Genomic DNA, 18,569 nt, shown 5'->3' with positions numbered 1-18,569 from the left:
AAGCTGCAAAATGCCTGGGAAAAATGCAGCCAAGAGGAACTGAGGTGATTCAAAGGCCTGAAAACGAAAACATGGGAAGAACAGTTGCAAAATTGGGGTGTGGCCGGTCTAGAGAAAAGGGGGACCACGGGGGACACGAGAGCAGCCTCCCAGTGCTTGAGGGGCTGCCCCAAAGAAGAGGGGAGCAACTTATTCTCCAAAGCACCGGAGGGCAGGAGAAGAAACAATGGATGGAAAGTCATCCAGGAGAGAAGCAAGCTGGAACTAAGGAGGAATTTCCTGACAGTGAGGACAATTAACCGGTGGAACTGCTTGCCATGAGACGTTGTGGGTGCTCCATCACTGGAGGCTTTAAAGAAGAGATTGGACAGGAAATGGTCTCCTGTTTGGTGGTGGTGGGGGTTGGATTAGAAGACCTCCATGGTCCCTCCCAGCGCTATTCCGATTCAGTCTAGGGTGATTCCCTATCCTCTGGCTCATGGCTGCCTCAAAGATGCTTTGGCCACTGGGGGCCTTTCTTGGGTTTTGCCTTGAAGAGGTTTCTTTCCTTATCCCCGAAGCTTCTTCAGAATCTGAGGAAGCTTCTGGGATGAGAAGCAAAACCTCTTCAGGGAAATAACAAAGTCCAGTGGCCTTTTGGGGGGAGGGGAAAGCAGCCTTGGAATGAAGCAGCCAAGGAAAGCCATGGCTGTCTGTGCTGACCCAGGTGTGTTTGAACAGTATCCCCCAGGGGTCTCCATCGGTGATGAAGACACTCCGGGATCAGAGGAGGGTACATAGCCATCCAGACAGACTCTTCTTGTCCTCCTCCAGCATCTCTTTCGTGTAATACGGCTTCGGCCAATTCTTCCGCGCGAGGTCGTCCACCATCCGAATCAGCTCATCCACCTGTTTCTTCCGTTCCTCCCCTTCAGCGTTGTTGTTGAAAGCCAGGCACCGATTCCCACAACTCTCGATTTGCTCCCTCAGAGGCGCCAAGCTGTCTGCCTCGGACAGCAGCTCCTGAAGAGGGCGCCCCTCCAGGTCTTCTTTGCGGGTCAACAGGATGACCAAGTACGCCTTGGCCTTCAGGCTGAAGATGTCTTTGATCAGCTTGGCGACCTCAATCTCCTCCCGGCTGAAATGGCCCAGACGGATGACGTGTATAATGACGTGGGGACCCGGGGAGCAGAAGCTGACACATTTTTAAACTTCTGCCAGAGTCACCGGCTGTGGGTATTTCGTATTGAAAAAGCCCGGCATGTCGATCACAGCTAGGGTCCTCCCATCCGCCAGGACTTTGTTGCCTTCTCACATTTGGCGGTGATGGATTTGGCCTCTATCTTGGACTTAAACGCTTCCCTCCCTAAAATGGTGTTCCCGGTGGCACTTTTCCCGTTGCCCGATTTGCTGACCAAGACGATCCTCAGGTCTGGAACTAAGCGGAAGAGAAGAGACAAAGGGGTCAGAGGCCTCCCGTCACTCGCAGGGAAGAGAATGAAGGGGAGAGAATGACAAGAAGGCGGCGAGCAGCAGGGAGGAAGCAGAAAGGCTTAATGCGTTATTTCCATCCGTCTTTCCACAAAGGGAAAAAACAGCCCCACTGGTCAAAAACAGGACTGTAAAAAAACAGACTAGAAATAAACATTAAAATAGGCGAGAAAATGATAAGAGAACACCGCAACTCAGGGGTGTCAAACTCGATTTCCTTGAGGGCCACATCAGGGTTGAGTTTGACCTCATGGAGCTGGGGTGGGCGTGGCCAGCTTGACGTCACTCATGTTGGGGTGCCTGTGATGCCTCCTGCAACCCAATGCCTGTGAAAATGGAGCTCTTAAAGTTTGTTTATTAATTAGAATATACTTGTCAAAGGCTTTTATTTTATTTTTCTTAATATCTCAAAAGATATGCGGAAGGGAATCAGCCACGGTCCATTGATCTCAGATATCAGGCGTTTTTTCCCCTGACAAGAAGGACTCGGACTTCACTGGCAGAGGCATCGCGTGCTGGTCCTTCGCTATTTCAGGGCGGCCTATGAGCCAGATCTAAGCACCCTGTGGGCCAGATCCAACTCCCGGGCCTTGAGTTTGACCTCCCTGCCTTAGCTAATATAGATCTTAACGAATATAAATCACCGAGATCTGAAGGAACTGGCAGATACGATCTGGGAACCATTGTACCATATTTCTCAAAGATCCTGGAGCGCCAGAGAACTACCTGAAAGTTGGAAAAGCGCTGATGTGGGCCCCATCTTCAAAAAAGGGAAAAAACTGGATCCGGGAAACTATCATGTATAATTTATATAATTTAAGGTATCATTTACAGGGACTTCAGTAAGGCATTCGACAGAGTAGACCACAACCTGCTTCTTGGTAAGCTAGAAAAAAAAGTGGGCTAGATAGCCTGACCCCCTGATGGATTTGTAACTGGCTGGCAAACCCTACTCAAAGAGGAGTCCTTAAATGGTACTACGTCTACATACAGCAGAGGGAAGTAAGCAGTGGGGTACCACGAGGTTCCCTCCTAGGCCCAGGACTCTTCAGTATCTTCAGAAATGACTCAGATGAAGGAAGGGAAGGGAACGCGTCAAATGCGCGGAGGACACTAAGGTGACGGGAATAGCCAACACCCCAAAAGAGAGGCTTAAGAAGACAGCACCCCACACACACACTCCCCTAACCGAGATTTACCTGACTCAGCTGCACCCATGTTGCCGGTGCTCCGGTGCTCCTCCGCCGATCTTCAGGGTTTCTAATCCTCTTCTGGCAGGAAGGGAAGTCACAGGAGTGAAAACGAAGGAAAAAAGAAAGTGGGGGTGAAGGGGAGGCTGGGCTGTTTTCTGGAGTCTTCCTCTTGGGACTTACAAGACCTCCATTTGGCAAACATAAATACTTCATTACGACTAGAATTGAATTCAACGCTTCTGTCGTTAAGCGAGGCATTCGCTAAGTGCATTTTAACTCAATTTTACTACCTGTCTGGCCACTGCTGTTAAGTGAACCCCACAGCAGATATGTTAGTCTCCCAGTTGTTAAGTGAATTGGGGCTCCCCCCCCCTCCGTGGACTTTGATTGTCCGAAGGTCGCAAAAGGGGAACGCGTGAGCGCGGGATGTAAGTATGAACCTGTCGTCATGCCTCTGAATTTTGACCCCGTGATCACAGGGAGGCTGCAATGGTCGTACACCTGAAAACCAGTCCGAAGTCACTTTTTCCAGGGCCATTGTAACTTTGAACGGTCACTAAACAAACGGTCGTAAGCTGAGGACTGCCTATCATGATGAGAACAGTGTATGTTTACACAATTTGATGCGTTTTTCCACGGCTGCAACGTCTTCTTAACATGGAAAACATATGCTATGTATTTTTTTGAAGCGAAACCATTCATCCAACAGGCCTTCCTTGTCATAAATTTCACTCTGATTTTAATTGGCTTTAGAGCAGAGCAGATTTCGTTGAGGGCCCCATCAGGGTTAAGTTTGGCCTTGGAGGGCAGGGGGTGGGTTGGTGGGGATGGGCGTGGCCAGGGTGGGCACTTTACACAGGCTCAAGATGTGCTTTCCCCCTTCCTTCTTTCCACAGGACTCCCCGGCCTCCAGCAGCTCTCTGCCTGCCGAGCATAAACGGACCATGTAGATGCCCTCAAGTGGCCCCTTGTGGGCCCTCCAGCAACACTGCTGGACAAAATGGGCCCTGCGAAACCCCGCGAGGCCTCCGCATGGCCCGTTTTTGGCCGGCCGAGTGCTGCTGGAGGCCGGGGAGGCCCAAAACGGGCTGTGTGGGGGCCACACGTTCCCTCCTCCCATGGCCCACTTGGGTCGGCAGAGGCATCACGGGCCGGTCCGTAGATTTAAGCAACCCGTGGGCCAGATGTGGCCCTTGGGCCTCGAGTTTGTCACCCCTACTTTAAAAGTTAATCTGAACCCCTTGATTCTTTACTCCCCAAAGTGGGAAAACCTGTAGGTGAGTTTTCTGAATCCGGCAGGGAAAATCCTGCATCCTGGTGGGCAGCTTCCTTCTGCCCCCTCCCCCCCCCCAGGGCTGCCAAGGGAGAACCCCCTCCCCGTACACCCCCGAGGGCCAGGCCAGGGGCAGTGGAGGCCCTGCCCAGCTGCCCGGGGGGGGGAGGGAGAGGACTTCCACGGCCCAGTTCCCAAGGGCCCATGGCTCGGTACCAGAGGGTGGGGAGCCCAGAGAGGAATCAGGAATGGGAATCTCATCCGGTTCCAAGGGGTTGGAGGAGAGGCATAAGCGGCCAGGGGAAAACCGATCCCTCCACCTCCCTGCCCTCTTTTGCTCCCAATTAAGAAACCACTGTGGATTTTGCATCTCTGGGTGCTCCTCCAATTGCAACGCTTCGTTTAGTGGCCATCCAAAGGACAGCTTTTCGCACCGACGACCGTTGCAGCATTCCCCACAGCCACAGGATCAAAATTCCAATGCTCACATTTATGACGTCACGCGATCCCGCTTTGCGACCTTCTGAGGAGCTGGAAGCAAGAGATGCTTCGCAGCCATGGTCCTCGCTTAATGACTGCAGAGATTCACCTGACATCGGCGGTGGGAAAGGCCGTAAAATGGAGCGAGAGCTCACTTAACGATGGCCTCACTTAACAAGAGGAATTTGGGGCTCTCTGGCGATCGTAAATCGAGGACCGCCAGCATTTAGGGACAAAATGAAACGAAGGGCTGGGTTCAGCTAAGGGCTGGAGTGCCAGGGTTAAAATGGGAGTCTGAATTGGGGGGGTGTCTTTCGCATATCCAGGTTCCCCCCCCCCCAAAAAAAGACCCCTATAGCCATCACTCTGTGGCGTTTCTGCTTTTGTCTGTCCGGCTGGAGAAGTTTAGGAAATCCGGCAATGAAACTTAGTTATTATGGGCTGGGAAAACAGATACAGATTAACAGAGTTGGATGGGACCTTGTAGGTCATCTAGTCCAACCCTCCCCCCAAGCAGACCCCTACAGCATTTCTGACAGATGGCAGCCACAAACACATTGCGAAATCAGTCAGATCTTTTCCTCTATGCCAGAAATAAAAATAAAAATTAGCGTCCTGTTTTGGGATAGTTTAACCATTTGGGGTTTATAGTCTTTTTGTTGTTAACAGCCGTTAAGGGAGCAGACCCCAAAGGAACACAAAACGTTGACAAAGGAGCTGGACCTCTTGAGGACGCAGAGCAGAGGCCCCTCCCCTTTACTCTTCTCTCTCCAAAGGAGGCTCCCTCCCACAGGAACATCTCCACCCACCTCCCCAAAGAAAAGGAGGGAGTCCCGGCCGCCTGGTCGTCCCCCCCCCGAAGCTGCCCAGCCTGGAAGCAGGACAAGGCGGCTGGAGGCGGTTCCCCCTCCCCTGTGCGCCCCCCTCCCGCAAATTGCAGGACCATCCGACGTGCCCCTAGGTGGGAGGGGGAGGACGGACAACCCCCCCTTCGCATCCCTGCCCTGGCGAGCTGGGCGGGGGGAAGCAGCCCACCGGGAACCCACCTGAATCGGAGGGAGCCGGTCAGGCGCTCCGTTGACTCCTGCGTTCCGGGTTCGAGTGAGCAACCCGAAGAAACAACGGGCGGTTCCAGCTTCGTTCTCCGCGCTTTGGCTTTCTCCTTGGGCGGGTCAGAAAAAGAACAGACGAAGAAGAAAAAAGGGACCTTGGAGGTCTTCTAGTCCAACCCCCTGCTCCAGCAGGAGACCATCTACCATCGTTCAGGATTTGCCCCCCTCATGAGCTCCCTTTAATCCCCGGGTGGATGAGGCCTTTCGGTTCCTGCTAAAAACGGACTAAAAACACACCAAAATCCAAACTTCATTCAATTTTTCCATCTACATTTTGCCAAGTGGTTTTCCTGACTTGATCGTGTTTGCGCCAATTGTTCGCCGGGTCTCCCAAGTTTCAACAAGAGACTAGACTGCCCATCTGTCAGAAATGGCCCTAGGGGGTTGGACTAGATGACCTACAGGGTCCCTTCCGACTCCGTTCGTCTGTTTCTGTAAGGAAAAGGCTCAAAGGATCGCCCCCTCAAAAAATAAGCGGAGGGGATGGGAAGAAGTGAGTGCCCCCCCAGAACGGCTGTCTTGCCCTGTGTGTGAAGGGATACTCGCCCCCCCAGAAGACACCCCCCCCCCATTTGGCTAGGCCTCAAAGGGGAGAGGTGGAGGAGGGGAGTCCTCCGCTGAGGAGTTGCGTAATCATTAGGGGTTGCCAGCCCCCCCGCCGCCCCCCACTAGGAATTTTTCCAAAGGGCAGGGAAGGCAGGGAAGCGAAAGTGAAAGTCTCCGGACGGCGGCGCTGATTGGAAACCACGTGATTGAAGATAAGAGCCCGACACACACACACACACACACACACACACACACACACACACACACACACACTCGCAGGAAAAGGGGGAGGCGCTTTGTCTCCGGGTCTCTTAACAGCCGTTGGGGGGGGGGTGTTTCCTTCCCCTCCCCCCCCCCCCGGCCTCATTCCAGGCTCCTTCCCTCCCAGCGCTTCCTTTGCCCAGGGGAAGGGGGGCAGCGCGCGCGGGCGGGTCTTTGGCTCTGCTTGCGGAGAGGTTTCAGGCGATGGACGCGTTTGGTGTCCGTCAGTTATAAGGTTTCCTGGCTGAGCAGAAGGTTGGACTAGAAGACCTCCGGGGTCCCTTTGGACTCTGCGATTCTGCTATTCGGTAGGCCAGCGGGACCCCCGTACAGTGCTTCTGGCCCCCTTCCCGTGAAAGAGCGACTGGAAGGTAACTCCGCGCAGAGGGGGAGGCGGGGGGAGTGGGTTGGAGTAGATGACCTCCAAGGTCCCTTCCAACTCTGCTACTGTTACAGGACTTAGGTCAAGAGCCCCTCCCCCCCTCCAGCTAGAAGGAAGGAAAAGCAGCGCCGAAACGCTAGAGAGAAGAGGGCTCCCCTTGGGTCCGTGGGCAGATGGAGGGGGGGAGGTGGAATAGATGACCTCTGAGGTCCCTTCCCGCTCTCTTCTGATTCTGGTGACTTCTCCCCCTCCCCACCAGGCCAAGGGAATCCGCCTGGAACCACCGGCAGCCAAGGATGACCTACCAGTCAACTATGAAGACAGCCAGGGTAGATCTCAGAAGAGCTTCTGAAAGGGTTTGAGTGTGTGTGTGTGTGAGTGAATATTTTGGAAAGGGGGAGATGCTCAGAATTCCCCCCCCCCAAATAACCTCCAGGGCCAGTTTGGGATGCCCCCCCCCATCCTGCTCTCAACCAGCCCCCTCCTTCTTATGACAGGGAACAAGGGAGGTTCTGCTGCCAAATTATGCGGTGGCCCTCCCCCAAAGAATGGGGGTCCCCCAGCCCCACTTCCCCCCTCCCTCCCTGCCCCTCCTTTGCTCCTTTCCTGCCTCCCTTCAGGGACTCCAGAGCAGCTTCGGGGCAGGGCCTTGAATGGGGTGGGGGACCAGGCTGTGGCTTCTGGGGAGGGGGTGCTGACACGTCAAGCCCTCCGGGTGTCCAGAGCCATGTCTGACCCGTTTTTCCTTTCTGCTCTTCCAGGAAGCCATGGATGAAGACTCCGTGCGGGGTAAGCGAGGAGGCCACGCCTGGAATTTGAGGGGGGGCTTAGGGGGGTAAACACACTTGGAGAGCCAGTGGTGGGTCTCTCCCCATAGCGGGCAGAGAGAGCCTTTGCTGGCAGGCCCAGAGAAGGGCTGCCTTGGGCCCTCTGTGGAGACCCCTTCCCCACTCCTGAGCTGCCCCCTCCCACCTTCCCTGAGGGTCCCTCTGCCCACCGAAGTTCCCCTCCAGCCTCCACCCACAATCTGTGGCCTTTTGACTAACCCTGGACGGTGTCTGTTGGGGTGGGGGGAATGCAGAACAGCCAAGGAAGGCAGGCATCTCACTGGTGGGCTGGGGGGAACAGACAGGCAGGAAGGAGGGGCTGCCCAGGGTCACTTGTGGGGAGGGGAGGTTTGGGCCTTGGATGGACCCATTTCAGCAAAGTCTCTGGATCAACTGGAAAGGATCCTTCGCGATTCCTCTACTCTACACAGATTGTCCTCCCTGTAGGGTTGATCTCACTCTGTGCAAAACAAACCAAGTTGCAAATTTTGGGAGGAGACAGGGAGGGTCAGTCCTAGTTGGTCAAGTTTGCCTCTTTATCCTCCCCTCCCACCCCCAGCTCAGTGGGTCAGAGATCCTGGCGCAGCCCTTTGTCACTGCTCTCGAGTCTCTTCCTGGTCACTCAACTTGGATCCAGCTTTGCTGGTGACGACCGGATGCAGTGGCCATATTCGGATATATGGTGGTGGGGCACTGAGGTGGGGTTCACCCTTGGGACCCAGGCTGCCCTCTGAAACCAGAGGGTAGTTTTGCAATTTTGGCTAAACTGGGGTTTTCCGTGTTGTGAGAATCTGCGCAGCTGAGCAGCCCAATTTAGCAATTCTGGCAGAGTCCCCAAAAACCATCATTGAACCATGTTAGGGCGGCGTTGATTCTTTTCCAAAATCGTCACCATTTCCAGCCATCTCAATGGCGTCTAGCATGTTGTAATACAGCCCCCTGTTTCTTCCTGGGCACGTGATAAATGTCTCAATTTCTTTTCGTAATGTCCTCTTCTGAACTCTCAGAACTCCGGCTGATCCTCGTCGGAAAGTCTGGAGGTGGGAAAAGTGCTACGGGGAACACCATCCTCGGTCAGAAGGAGTTCGAGTCCGTTGTGTCGGCAAAGACCACCACCCAGCATTGCCAAAAAGGGCAGGGTTGGACAATCTATGTAGTCGACACACCGGCCATTTTTGATTCCGAAAACTATGATGAGATTGTACAACAGCATATCGTGGATTGCGTGGAGCTCTCCCTGCCTGGCCCTCATGCCATAATTTTGGTGAGCCAGGTGGGACGCTTCACCACCGAAGACGCGACCGCTGCTAAGTGTGTCCAGGATATCTTTGGGGCCAAGTCCGCCAGGCACACAATCATCGTGTTCACCTGTGTGGAGGATTTGGGCGGGACCCCCCTGCAGGAGTACATCCAAAAGTCCAACAACAGGAATCTGAAGAGAGTGATTCGGCAGTGCGGGAACCGTGTCTGTGGGTTCAACAACAGGGCCGAGGGAGACGAGCGGAAGAGGCAGGTCTCAGTTCTGATGAAGATGGTGAAGAAAACCGTTTCGGCGAATGGGGACAGATGCTACACCAACCGACTGTACAAAATACCCAACGTTCGGGACGAGGACGTCAAAGCCTTCCTGCCCAGGAACAAAACAGTCAGAGAAAGGGCAGCCAGGACACCCTGGAGCTCCATCGAAATTGTCACAGTGGCTGTGTCATGTTGCTTGTTTGTGGCCATTGTGATCGCCATTATTCTCATGGTCCACTATTTGTGAGAGGACTTCTCCTTTGTACCTCTGTAACCGTCTGGTTCAGGCCCGCAACCGAATAGGACGGATACAGACATCGATACATAGGACTGCAGAAACAACAATTGCAACCAGCCTCTACCGTTTAGTGAGGACCTGTATGTCCCATGGGTCAGAAGGAGGGCTGTGAAAATATCTTCAGACCCCTCCCAGCCTGGACAAACCTGTTTTGATTTCTCCCCTCAAGGCAACACTATAGGGCAGAGGTGTCAAACTGGATTTCTTCGAGGTCCAGATCAGCATTGGAGTGATCCTCAGTGGGCTGTAGTGGGGGGGGGAGACCAGACAGACTCTTCCTGCAATACCCTGCCAGCCAAAATGGAGTGCAAGAGGGCCCGGGAGCACTCTGTTTTGCCTGCCAGAGGCACTGCGGACTGGTCCTTTGCTATTTCCAGGCCAGTCCCATGGACTAGATTTAAGCACCCCGCAGGCCAGATCCGGCCCACTGGCCTTGCTGTCGATTGCTGGTTTAGTACCCTAGGACTGTCACTGAGTGTTGTGTCTTATGATGATTTTATTGTATGATTATGGTGCTTTATCACTTATTGCTTGTATGTACTCTGAGAGCCTCTGCACAAATTCCTTGTGTATCCAATCACACTTGACCAATAAAGAACATTCTATTTTGTTCTCTCCTATTTTGTATTCTGTTCTATTCTATTCTGTTTTCTACCCTGGCGTGTTCTTTCCTTATTCCTTTTTCTTTCCAAAGTTTTAGGAGGGAGCAGATGATGCTGTGTTTGGGTGGGGGAGGGAGGGAGGGAGAGTAGGACAGTGGACACCCCCCACTTTGAAATCTTCCCTCTGAGGTGTCACTTTACGTCCAAAGAATAATGGTTGTGCCTCGAGGGGCTTCCTGCCAACGGATGGGAATATCTGTATCCTAGGATAATGTTGCAGGGGACACATTCACCCATTCCTTATCTAAAGAGGGAGAGAAAACCTTTCCGCTTCCTAATCTGAACTCAGAATCGCTTGCCTGCAAAGTGAAAATCCCAAACACTTCTGAAGTTATAATTTCTAAATTATAAATTATTGGGCGAACTGAACCTGAAATTTTACTCTACATATATGATACCTCCGGATTTACCGAAGGAGCAGAAATATCTCATCCCATTTCACCAAAACAAAACTCAGGCCTCTTTTTACCACTAGGGGTCTCCGAACGTGGCCGCTTTAAGAGTTGCGGACGTGGACTTTCACTCCCAGAATTCCTCAGCCATTTTTCTCCCAGCTGGGTAACCCTCAGGGAGACATTATGGTTACTTTAGCTTTCCCTCCAGCACTCACCCTCTCAGACAGGACAGACTGTCACTGCATGGTAGTGAAGCACAAGTGTAAGGAGCGTATGATGGCAGCTGATAGATGCTCACTTGGGACCTTGGGACATGTGCAGGCCGCAGGAAAGCTGAGTCAGTGGGCCGAGGTGGGCAGCCACAGGAGGCTTGTCTTAGTGCAGCAGTACTGGCAGCAGAGGGAGGCAGAGGCGCAGTGAAGGCGGGCGATCTCAATGCACAGCAAGGGTTAGGGTTAGGGTTAGGGTTAGGTGGTCTCGCAGGTACCCTGGGTCTATGCCGTGGAGCGCTTTAAAGATTATAATTAATACCTTGAATCGCACCCGGAAAACAACCGGCAACCAGTGCAGGCCGCCTAAAAGAGGTTTAACATGGGAGCACCTAGCTACCCCCATGACAACCCGCGCGGCTGATTCTGGACCAGCTGAAGCCTCCGGGTGCTCTTCAAGGGCAGCCCCATGTAGAGAGCATTGCAGTAGTCCAGGCGAGAAAGGACGAGGGCATGAGTGACTGTGCACAGAGCATCCCGATCCAGGAAGGGGCGCAACTGATGTACCAGGCGAACCTGGTAAAAGGCCCCCCTGGTCACGGCCGTCAGGTGTTCTAAACTAAGCCGTGTATCCAGGAGGACTCCCAGATTGCGAGCCTTCTCTGAGGGGGCTAAAATTTCTCCCCATATCACCAAAGATGGAACAAGGTGTACAAATCGGATGACGGAAACCACAGCCACTCAGTCTTGGAGGGATTGAGCTTGAGCCTGTTCTTCCCCATCCAGATCCCCACAGCTTCCAGGCATCGGGACATCACGTCGAGGGCATCGTTTGGGTGGTTTGGGGTAGAGATGAAAAGTTGGGTATCATCAGCATATTGATGATACCGTACCCCAAAACCACGGATGATCTCGCCCAGCGGTTTCATATATATGTTGAACAGGAGGGGTGAGAGAACAACCCCTGGGGCACCCCACAAGTGACGCGCCTGGGGGTCGATCTCTGCCCTCCAGTCAACACAAACTGCGACCAATCCGACAGGTAGGAGGAGAACCACCGTAAAACGGTGCCCCCACTCCCAACCCCCCAAGTCGTCGCAGTAGGATACCATGGTTGATGGTATCGAAAGCCGCCGAGAGGTCAAATAAGACCAGGACAGAGGAGCAGCCCCTGTCCCGGGCCTGCCAGAGATCATCGACCAACGCGTTTGAGCTGCTTGCTGTGCTCCCCTAGAAGACTCCATGGGTTTCCCACACACTCTTCCTCGCCATGCCTGGCCGAGTAACAGGCTTTACGGTTGGTGCCCCTACAATCACCTCTGCACATTCCACAGCCCTATGATCCACTTTTCCACACCAGAAACACAACATCGGCATACGAGGAGGTCCAGTTCTAACTGGCATGGCAATAGAAGGACTTGTTGCTATCAGTGGTGCTGTCGGCATGGCAGGGATGTTTTTAGTTGGTTTTTCATGTGGTCTTTGACCCCAACCCATTTTCAACCCATCATCCCACAACTCCATCCAACTCAGTCGCCACCTGGAACCAGTCTATAAGGCGAGGTCTCAGGCCCCGGCTCTACTTAACCCACAGTCGAGACCAACCTTGAACTGATATACGACCAATCTCTCTGGCCAGCCCCTGACCTTCCCAGCAAGTATGTAATCAGTTACTGGCCTGCCTCTCTGTTTGACTGCCAGCAACTCTCCCTACGCCCATTGTGCCCTACTACTATCTTCACATCGTTCCTGGAGCACTGCCAGGAACAGGCCAATGTCTCCCAGCTCTCTAGCATGGTCGCTATGTAGGTTAGCGACCCATTCAGCCACCTCCCCCTTCATGATTGCCACTACGGCCATAACCATAGACCACTGTGATACGTCTAAATGTCTGTAATTATCCAGATGGCTAATAACTTGTCCAATGAAAAGGGCGACCCTATCTGGGCTTCCATCAAAAGATGCTCTGACAGCTGGCAGATCCCACTGGAACCGGTTCGTAGCCCAGCAGCCTAGGCCAAGGAGGCCTTGTTGAGGAGCCCTCATATCCCCTCTCCCCTGTGGCCATACCTCAACTGTCGTAGGACATGTCCGTCCGTGCTGTAGCTTGCACTGCTGGTCTCTGTTCCCCAGTAACCCCCTGGCCCAATCCATAGGGTGGTATCACTCCAGGATGGTCCCTATACCGGCGGGACCCTTCATCCGAGGCACGTGTCTCCCAGGACAGACGGGGTGGCTCCTGCTCTCTACGCCAACCACCATCAAGAACCGGCTCCTACAACCTGGGAGGCCCAAACATTTGTCTATAACATCCAGAGTTTGATTATCTAACGCAGTTGAATAACTCCATTCGTCTTCCGAAATCCTTCTTTCTGTCCATTGCGAAAAATGTTCTCCAGCGGGCATGAGGGTAGGGGGGCCCTGTGTACCCTCGAAACCTTCAGGGCCCAGGGGACCTGGCCGCCATCCACTTACGGCACTCAGACCTTGCTGCTTACCCAGCAGCAGCCTCCTGCACCCCCAATCGAGGAGGCTTCTTCCCTGGCCTCTCCTTGAGCCACACTCCCGGGCCCGACGGAGGCGTAGGCGAGGCTTCTGGGGTAACAAGCTCTGCTGGCGCTTCTGATTCTGCTTGGTCAGCTGTCTCTAGACCAGGCTGCGTCCCCTCAGCCATGCCGAAATGGGTCAGGTTCCGTTCAGGCAAAGGAAACCAAGAAGACAGCCAAGCAGGTAGTTCCTGGCAAATCTAATCTTTATAAGCCTGTTCGCGATCCAAGTCACGAAACGCCCCCGTCACGATTCTCCCCACCAGTGGAATGGCAGCCCTAAGCCACTGAGACCGCCATGGCTGATACCCTGCTGGATGTGGGGTGCTTGCACAGAGGCTGGACGGAGGGTTCGTGGCAAGGCTGCCGTGAGGATTTTGGCATTTTGGCAGAACTACAAAGTAATAATAATAATCACAATAACAAAGGATTAAAAAGAAAATAAGAATAGAATATAGAATAGAATTCTTTATTGACCAAGTGTGAATGAACACACAAGGATTTTGTCTCCAGTGCATAAGCTCTCAGGGTGCCTACAAGCAACAAGTGATTAATCATGATTATAATCTTAAAATACAACCATCCTAAATCATAAGATACAACATTCAGTGACTAAACAAGCAATCAACATAAATCATGAGATACCAAGAGCAAAATTATGGTCTTTAGAAGCCAAGGAAATGGGTCATAGGAAAGATGAGAAGGATCATAGGGGGTACAGCCCTACTATCATAGCTGGTTTGACATCCCAGGGCATAAGGCAGCATTGTGAGAATTGGTTGTGTTAGGGGTATCTCTGTTGGGAGACAGAAAGTAGCGCAGTGGAATGTGCAGCTAGAGAGAAAGAACGTTGCTAGTAGAAAAACACACGAATAGAGTTTCAGACACTGCTAGTAAAAAACAAAACATTCCAGTCATCAAGCATAAGACAAGCAGAGAGAGAGAGAGAGAGCTCTCCTGACTCCCTCTTATTGTAAAGTTAATTACAGCTGATAAGTACATTCCACCCATTTAAAGCAACAACGACCATTTGTTATTGTATATAGGTATATATATACCCTACCCAACACTAGGAGTATGCTCCCAACATTCTCCCCTTTGGGTAGCCAATATATGTTCACAATTCCAGTCCATATCGTTCACAACTTTCTTTTATGTTTAATAGCACCCTGAGCCTTCGTGAAATGGTCAGCTATATTATCCTCTGACATACAGTGTGTTAACTCCACTAGCTTATTTTTAATACTCTCTCATACATTCAAATAACACAGATCTGTATGTTTCGTTCTAGTTTTAACTGCCAAATTAGTAGCCATTTGAATAGCTGCCTGGTTGTCCTCGTACATGGTAATAGAATCATTTACTTCTATTCCTAGATCTATCAGTAACTGTTTGTAACATATTATATCAGTACATAGTAGTGATAAACATGAAAATTCTGCTTCCATAGTAGACAGACTCAGATTTTTATTAAATTAAATTTATTAAATGTTTCTGCCTAATGGATCTCCATCCAACCAATGTCTTACCCAAAAATACAGCTATTCCAGACGTTGACTTTCTTGTGTCTATATCTGCGGCAAAGCTTGCATCAGCATATGCGGTCAGCTTTAGCTCCTCATTAGGTTCAAGGTACAACGCATCGTTTGCTTCAAATACCTTAAAATCCTTTTCACAGCCTGCCAATGCCTCTCAGTTGGGTCTGAATTGTACCTAGCTAATTGGTTTGTGCTGTATGCAATATCAGGCCTTGACCAATTGCTTAGATATGACAGGTTTCCGATTAGTGATTGGTACAATCCCTTATCAAACATAGCACTCTGTTCATTGCTATTGTTTATTAAACAAAAATTTTATTGGTTTTAGGAAAAATAATCAGCAAAAGGGATGGTGGATGAAGTTACAAATTTTGACAGTTACATTATGCAGGAAATGTCCCTCCCCCCCATTCTCATAACTTTCCTTTATTAATACCTTAAATTGTTGCTACTTAATAGTATTTTGTCAGCATATAACCTTTTATCTTCAAATAATTTCAATCATTTTATATCAAACAGATTTTCTAGTTCATTTTTGTGATCTGAGTTTTCTCGATGTTGCCTCTTCTCCCCCCTCCAGCTGGGCTCCGGCACCTCCCGTGTCCTGTATGTCCCGTGTATTGTCATCAGGTTTATCTAGGAGGGCTTTGTTTTTTTCCATGAAGGCCTCGGCCTCTATAGTTGTATTGATTCTAACTCTCGTGTCCTCCCAGAATATTAGCATACCTTCTGGCAAAAGCCATCTGAACCACACCCCTTTCTAGTATAATTTCTTCGCTAGAAGCGAATATTTTTTTCTTTTATCTCTAACTTTCTTTGGGATTTGTTTCAGAATGGCTATTTCTCTATCCTTGTGTTTTAATGCTTGCCGCCTTTGTGCACTCAGAATCTCATCTCTTGTAGTGTTTCTAAGAAATTTAATGTGGACCTCCCTTGGAACGTTATGTGTTCTGGCGTATGCTGAGTTTACTCTATAGACCAGGTCCATGTCCCACCCCAACTGTTGTCTGTCTTTTTTAATATATTCAGCCAGTAAATTTGTCATAATATCCCTCAGGTCCTCATCATCAGCCTCGATTACATTTTGAAATCTAAGAAAAAAAGACATCCTTTCAAATTCCATTTTTGTCTGATGGTTCTCAAGTTCTTGGTTTCCTCTCTGGACCCCCTTTACCTCCCCCCTCATCTCAGCCATCCCCTCCTCCAAAAGTTCCAGTCTCTGTGAATTTTGGATCGTCCAGTTTTGGTTCTCTCTGAGTTGTTCGTTCATTTCTTTCAATTGATTTTCAAGTCCTCCTGCCCCTTTAAGAGTTGTTGAAACATCTGTTGAAAGTCCGCCTCCAAGGGCTTAGGCTGGAGCAAAGATGTTAGTGTCTGTTGTCCGATGGGGCTGGACGTTCAAGACGCTGGGGCCGAGCCAGCAAAACCCGGTTTCCCCGGTGGTGGTCTTTTGGGTGGCATTGTAGTAAGAAGAACTCAGAGGCGACTGTGCCCGTACAGAGAAGAAACAATTGTAAGGGTGGATAGCCGAGAGGGATCGCGAGGCAGTGAGTCCAGACAAATAAAGACCTTTTCTCAATTCTAAGTCCAGGCAATAAAATCCATTGTTCCAAGTCCAGGATAAAGTGTAACAAGAGATATCTCTGAGTATCACGGAGACAAAGATAAAATGCCAGCAGTTTCTGTGGGTATAGTCAAATTTCAGAGTACATGAAGACGATGCGACTGTGCCATCTACCCCATTGCTATTGTTGAACTCCTGACTCATAGAAGTCTTTGAGGGTTTGCATAGTTCCATTTTGAACTGTTTCAATAAATAGTTTATCTTATCCGTCTGTGATATTTTAAACCCTCCCCTGGTTTTATTAATCCTTAATCCTAAATACTGACGTATTACACCTAGATCTTTTATAGTGAAATGTTTCTTTAACTGTTCCAATATATGAATAGCCTCTTGTTCTGTCTTAGTTAACAATGCTATATCGTCGGTAAATAAAAGAAGTAATGAAACTTTTCCATCCCTTTCCATTCTAAACAGACATGGATCAGCTAAACCAGCTTTAAACCCAATGCTAGCTAAAGTGTTGACTACACACTGGTTCCACTCATAACCAGACTGTTTTAAGCCATAAAGACTCTTTTTCACCCCTCTCAGGCAAAGCGGCATTTGGACTATCTCTCAATCTCAGAATGAACTAGTCACTTGTACGAACTATGTGAAAAGATTTATATTACAATTGCAAGAGGCGATTGCTGAGTTGTTTTAAAAACTTTATGGAAATTTTTGATGTTCTGCTCCCTGGTTCCCTGTGAAAGGGGGAGCCAAGATGGCCTGCTTCCGTCTTCTTCTTCGCACTTATAAATGAAGTCTGCCTTTTGAAACTACCTTTGAAGAAAGTCTGGCTTTATATTACTATTCCCCCCTGAAGGACCCCTGGAGCTTCTCCTGTTATGTTGTCTTTCTGGATTTGGATTATTTGATTTTTTTTTCTTGTGACTTCTTGGCTTGGAACTCTGACTGAGGATTAACTTTCACTTTTGGATTTGCCTGTCTTCTCAGACTCGCTCAGCTGCACGCTTCACAGATGCCATTTCTTTTGCAAAAGATTTACAGTCAACTCTGAACTCAGACAAATGGGGCCCAGAAAACCACCTTCAGGCAAGGCAGCTTCGGCACCTACATCTTCTACATCCAGCCCAACAACTCAACAGACAAAAATTGCATCATTCTCACAACAAGAAGGGACTGGAGAAAGTTCAAAAGACTTATCTGTTACACAAATGTTCCAGGCTCTTATGCAGGGACAAAATGAGTTGAAAAAAGAGGTGGCAGATTTTAGAGAACAGCTCAAAGGTATACAGCAGCAAACAACAGAAAATAAACAAAGAATTGGTGTGCTGGAGGAGGGTGCGGCCAGGCTGGGGGAGGAGGTTAAGGCAGTCCAGAAGGGGAATATAGAATTGGAAAATTTTATGGTAAAGCTAGAACCTGAAAGAATGTCTGTCAGGGCAGCCTCCATCAGTAACCAAGAAAGAAACCACTCAAGTCCATTTTTCAGAATCAAGAGTACTTTTACTGGTTATGAGTAGAAAGCAGCTAGCAAAGCAAGATCTGAGGCAAAAGCGCGCGCAATCATAGATATCAATATGTGACTCAACTCCCTCCCCCTAGTGATCCCAACCCCCAGTCTAATCCCCACACCCCACAGGTGTCATGTGGGCTGCAGTTTCAAAACCCATCATCAGGTTGGTATGCCGGACGGTTGGCCTTGGTGGCAATTCCACTATCTGCAGCATGCGCAGTAGATGGTGAGAAAATGACTCCCTTCCTCATTCTCTCCTGTGCTTAAGCTTCCCCTCCCAAATACCATGTTATCTCCCCCCCCTCCCCGTTTCAATGGCAGCCGAAAGCGAGCAGCAAAGCAGAGGCTGACATCTGGTCTGTCACTACGTTAATTGGTTTGTCAACTTGAACTTATATTCTGAGTTATACAGTAGAATGGATTGTTTCTTATCTAACAATGATTAATGCGCATGTCTCATAATATGTCACACATTCCTTTACTTTCCTTCTGATCTTCCATTCGCCTGCCGAAGGAGGTGGGCAACATAGCTCTTGCCAAAATGTAAGATTTCGATAGTAAGATTTGTATTATTTTATTTTATATTAAAAGTTGTTTATTAGAATATGTTCTCGGGTTTTATTTTTCTGCTTATTCGGAGATATGCTGCTTGGAAAGCCGACGGTCCATACCTCATTAATTAAAGGGGGGGGGGACTCCCTTCTTCACAAATGCTAGCAAGAGGACAGTTATAATTTATGGCTTTTTCCTTGTTAGCTATCTCCAAGAGATAAGCG

At 50.0% G+C, this 18,569-nt stretch overlaps 1 protein-coding gene, 1 long non-coding RNA gene and 1 pseudogene across 4 annotated transcripts; 2 read left to right on the top strand and 1 right to left on the bottom strand.

Annotated features, from left to right (window-relative positions):
- Positions 1–311: 311 nt before the first annotated feature.
- Positions 312–5,993, bottom strand: LOC309400669 (GTPase IMAP family member 4-like; annotated as a pseudogene). Its single transcript, XR_014176869.1, has 3 exons — positions 5,463–5,993; positions 2,670–2,831; positions 312–1,417 (listed from the first exon to the last, which is right to left on the bottom strand). The product of XR_014176869.1 is annotated as a GTPase IMAP family member 4-like (transcript).
- Positions 5,994–6,453: 460 nt separating this feature from the next.
- LOC309400729 lies at positions 6,454–7,506 on the top strand. Of its 2 annotated transcripts, none has more exons than XR_014176700.1 (3): positions 6,454–6,643; positions 6,977–7,073; positions 7,479–7,506. It is a non-coding gene; the product is annotated as an uncharacterized lncRNA (long non-coding RNA). The 2 variants fall into 2 exon arrangements; XR_014176701.1 differs by having other exon boundaries at positions 6,454–6,706.
- A 1,023-nt stretch (positions 7,507–8,529) lies between these two features.
- LOC309400321 (GTPase IMAP family member 6-like) lies at positions 8,530–9,964 on the top strand (the record flags this gene model as incomplete). Its single annotated transcript, XM_081968734.1, has 1 exon — positions 8,530–9,964. One exon carries the CDS (start codon positions 8,530–8,532, stop codon positions 9,307–9,309), a length of 780 nt encoding a protein of 259 aa, XP_081824860.1. The 3' UTR covers positions 9,310–9,964.
- Positions 9,965–18,569: the final 8,605 nt, after the last annotated feature.

Source organism: Natrix helvetica (assembly GCF_964273705.1).
Source record: "Natrix helvetica genome assembly, chromosome: W".
Lineage (NCBI taxonomy): Eukaryota > Metazoa > Chordata > Lepidosauria > Squamata > Natricidae > Natrix > Natrix helvetica.
This window is presented reverse-complemented; position numbering and strand designations above follow the sequence as displayed.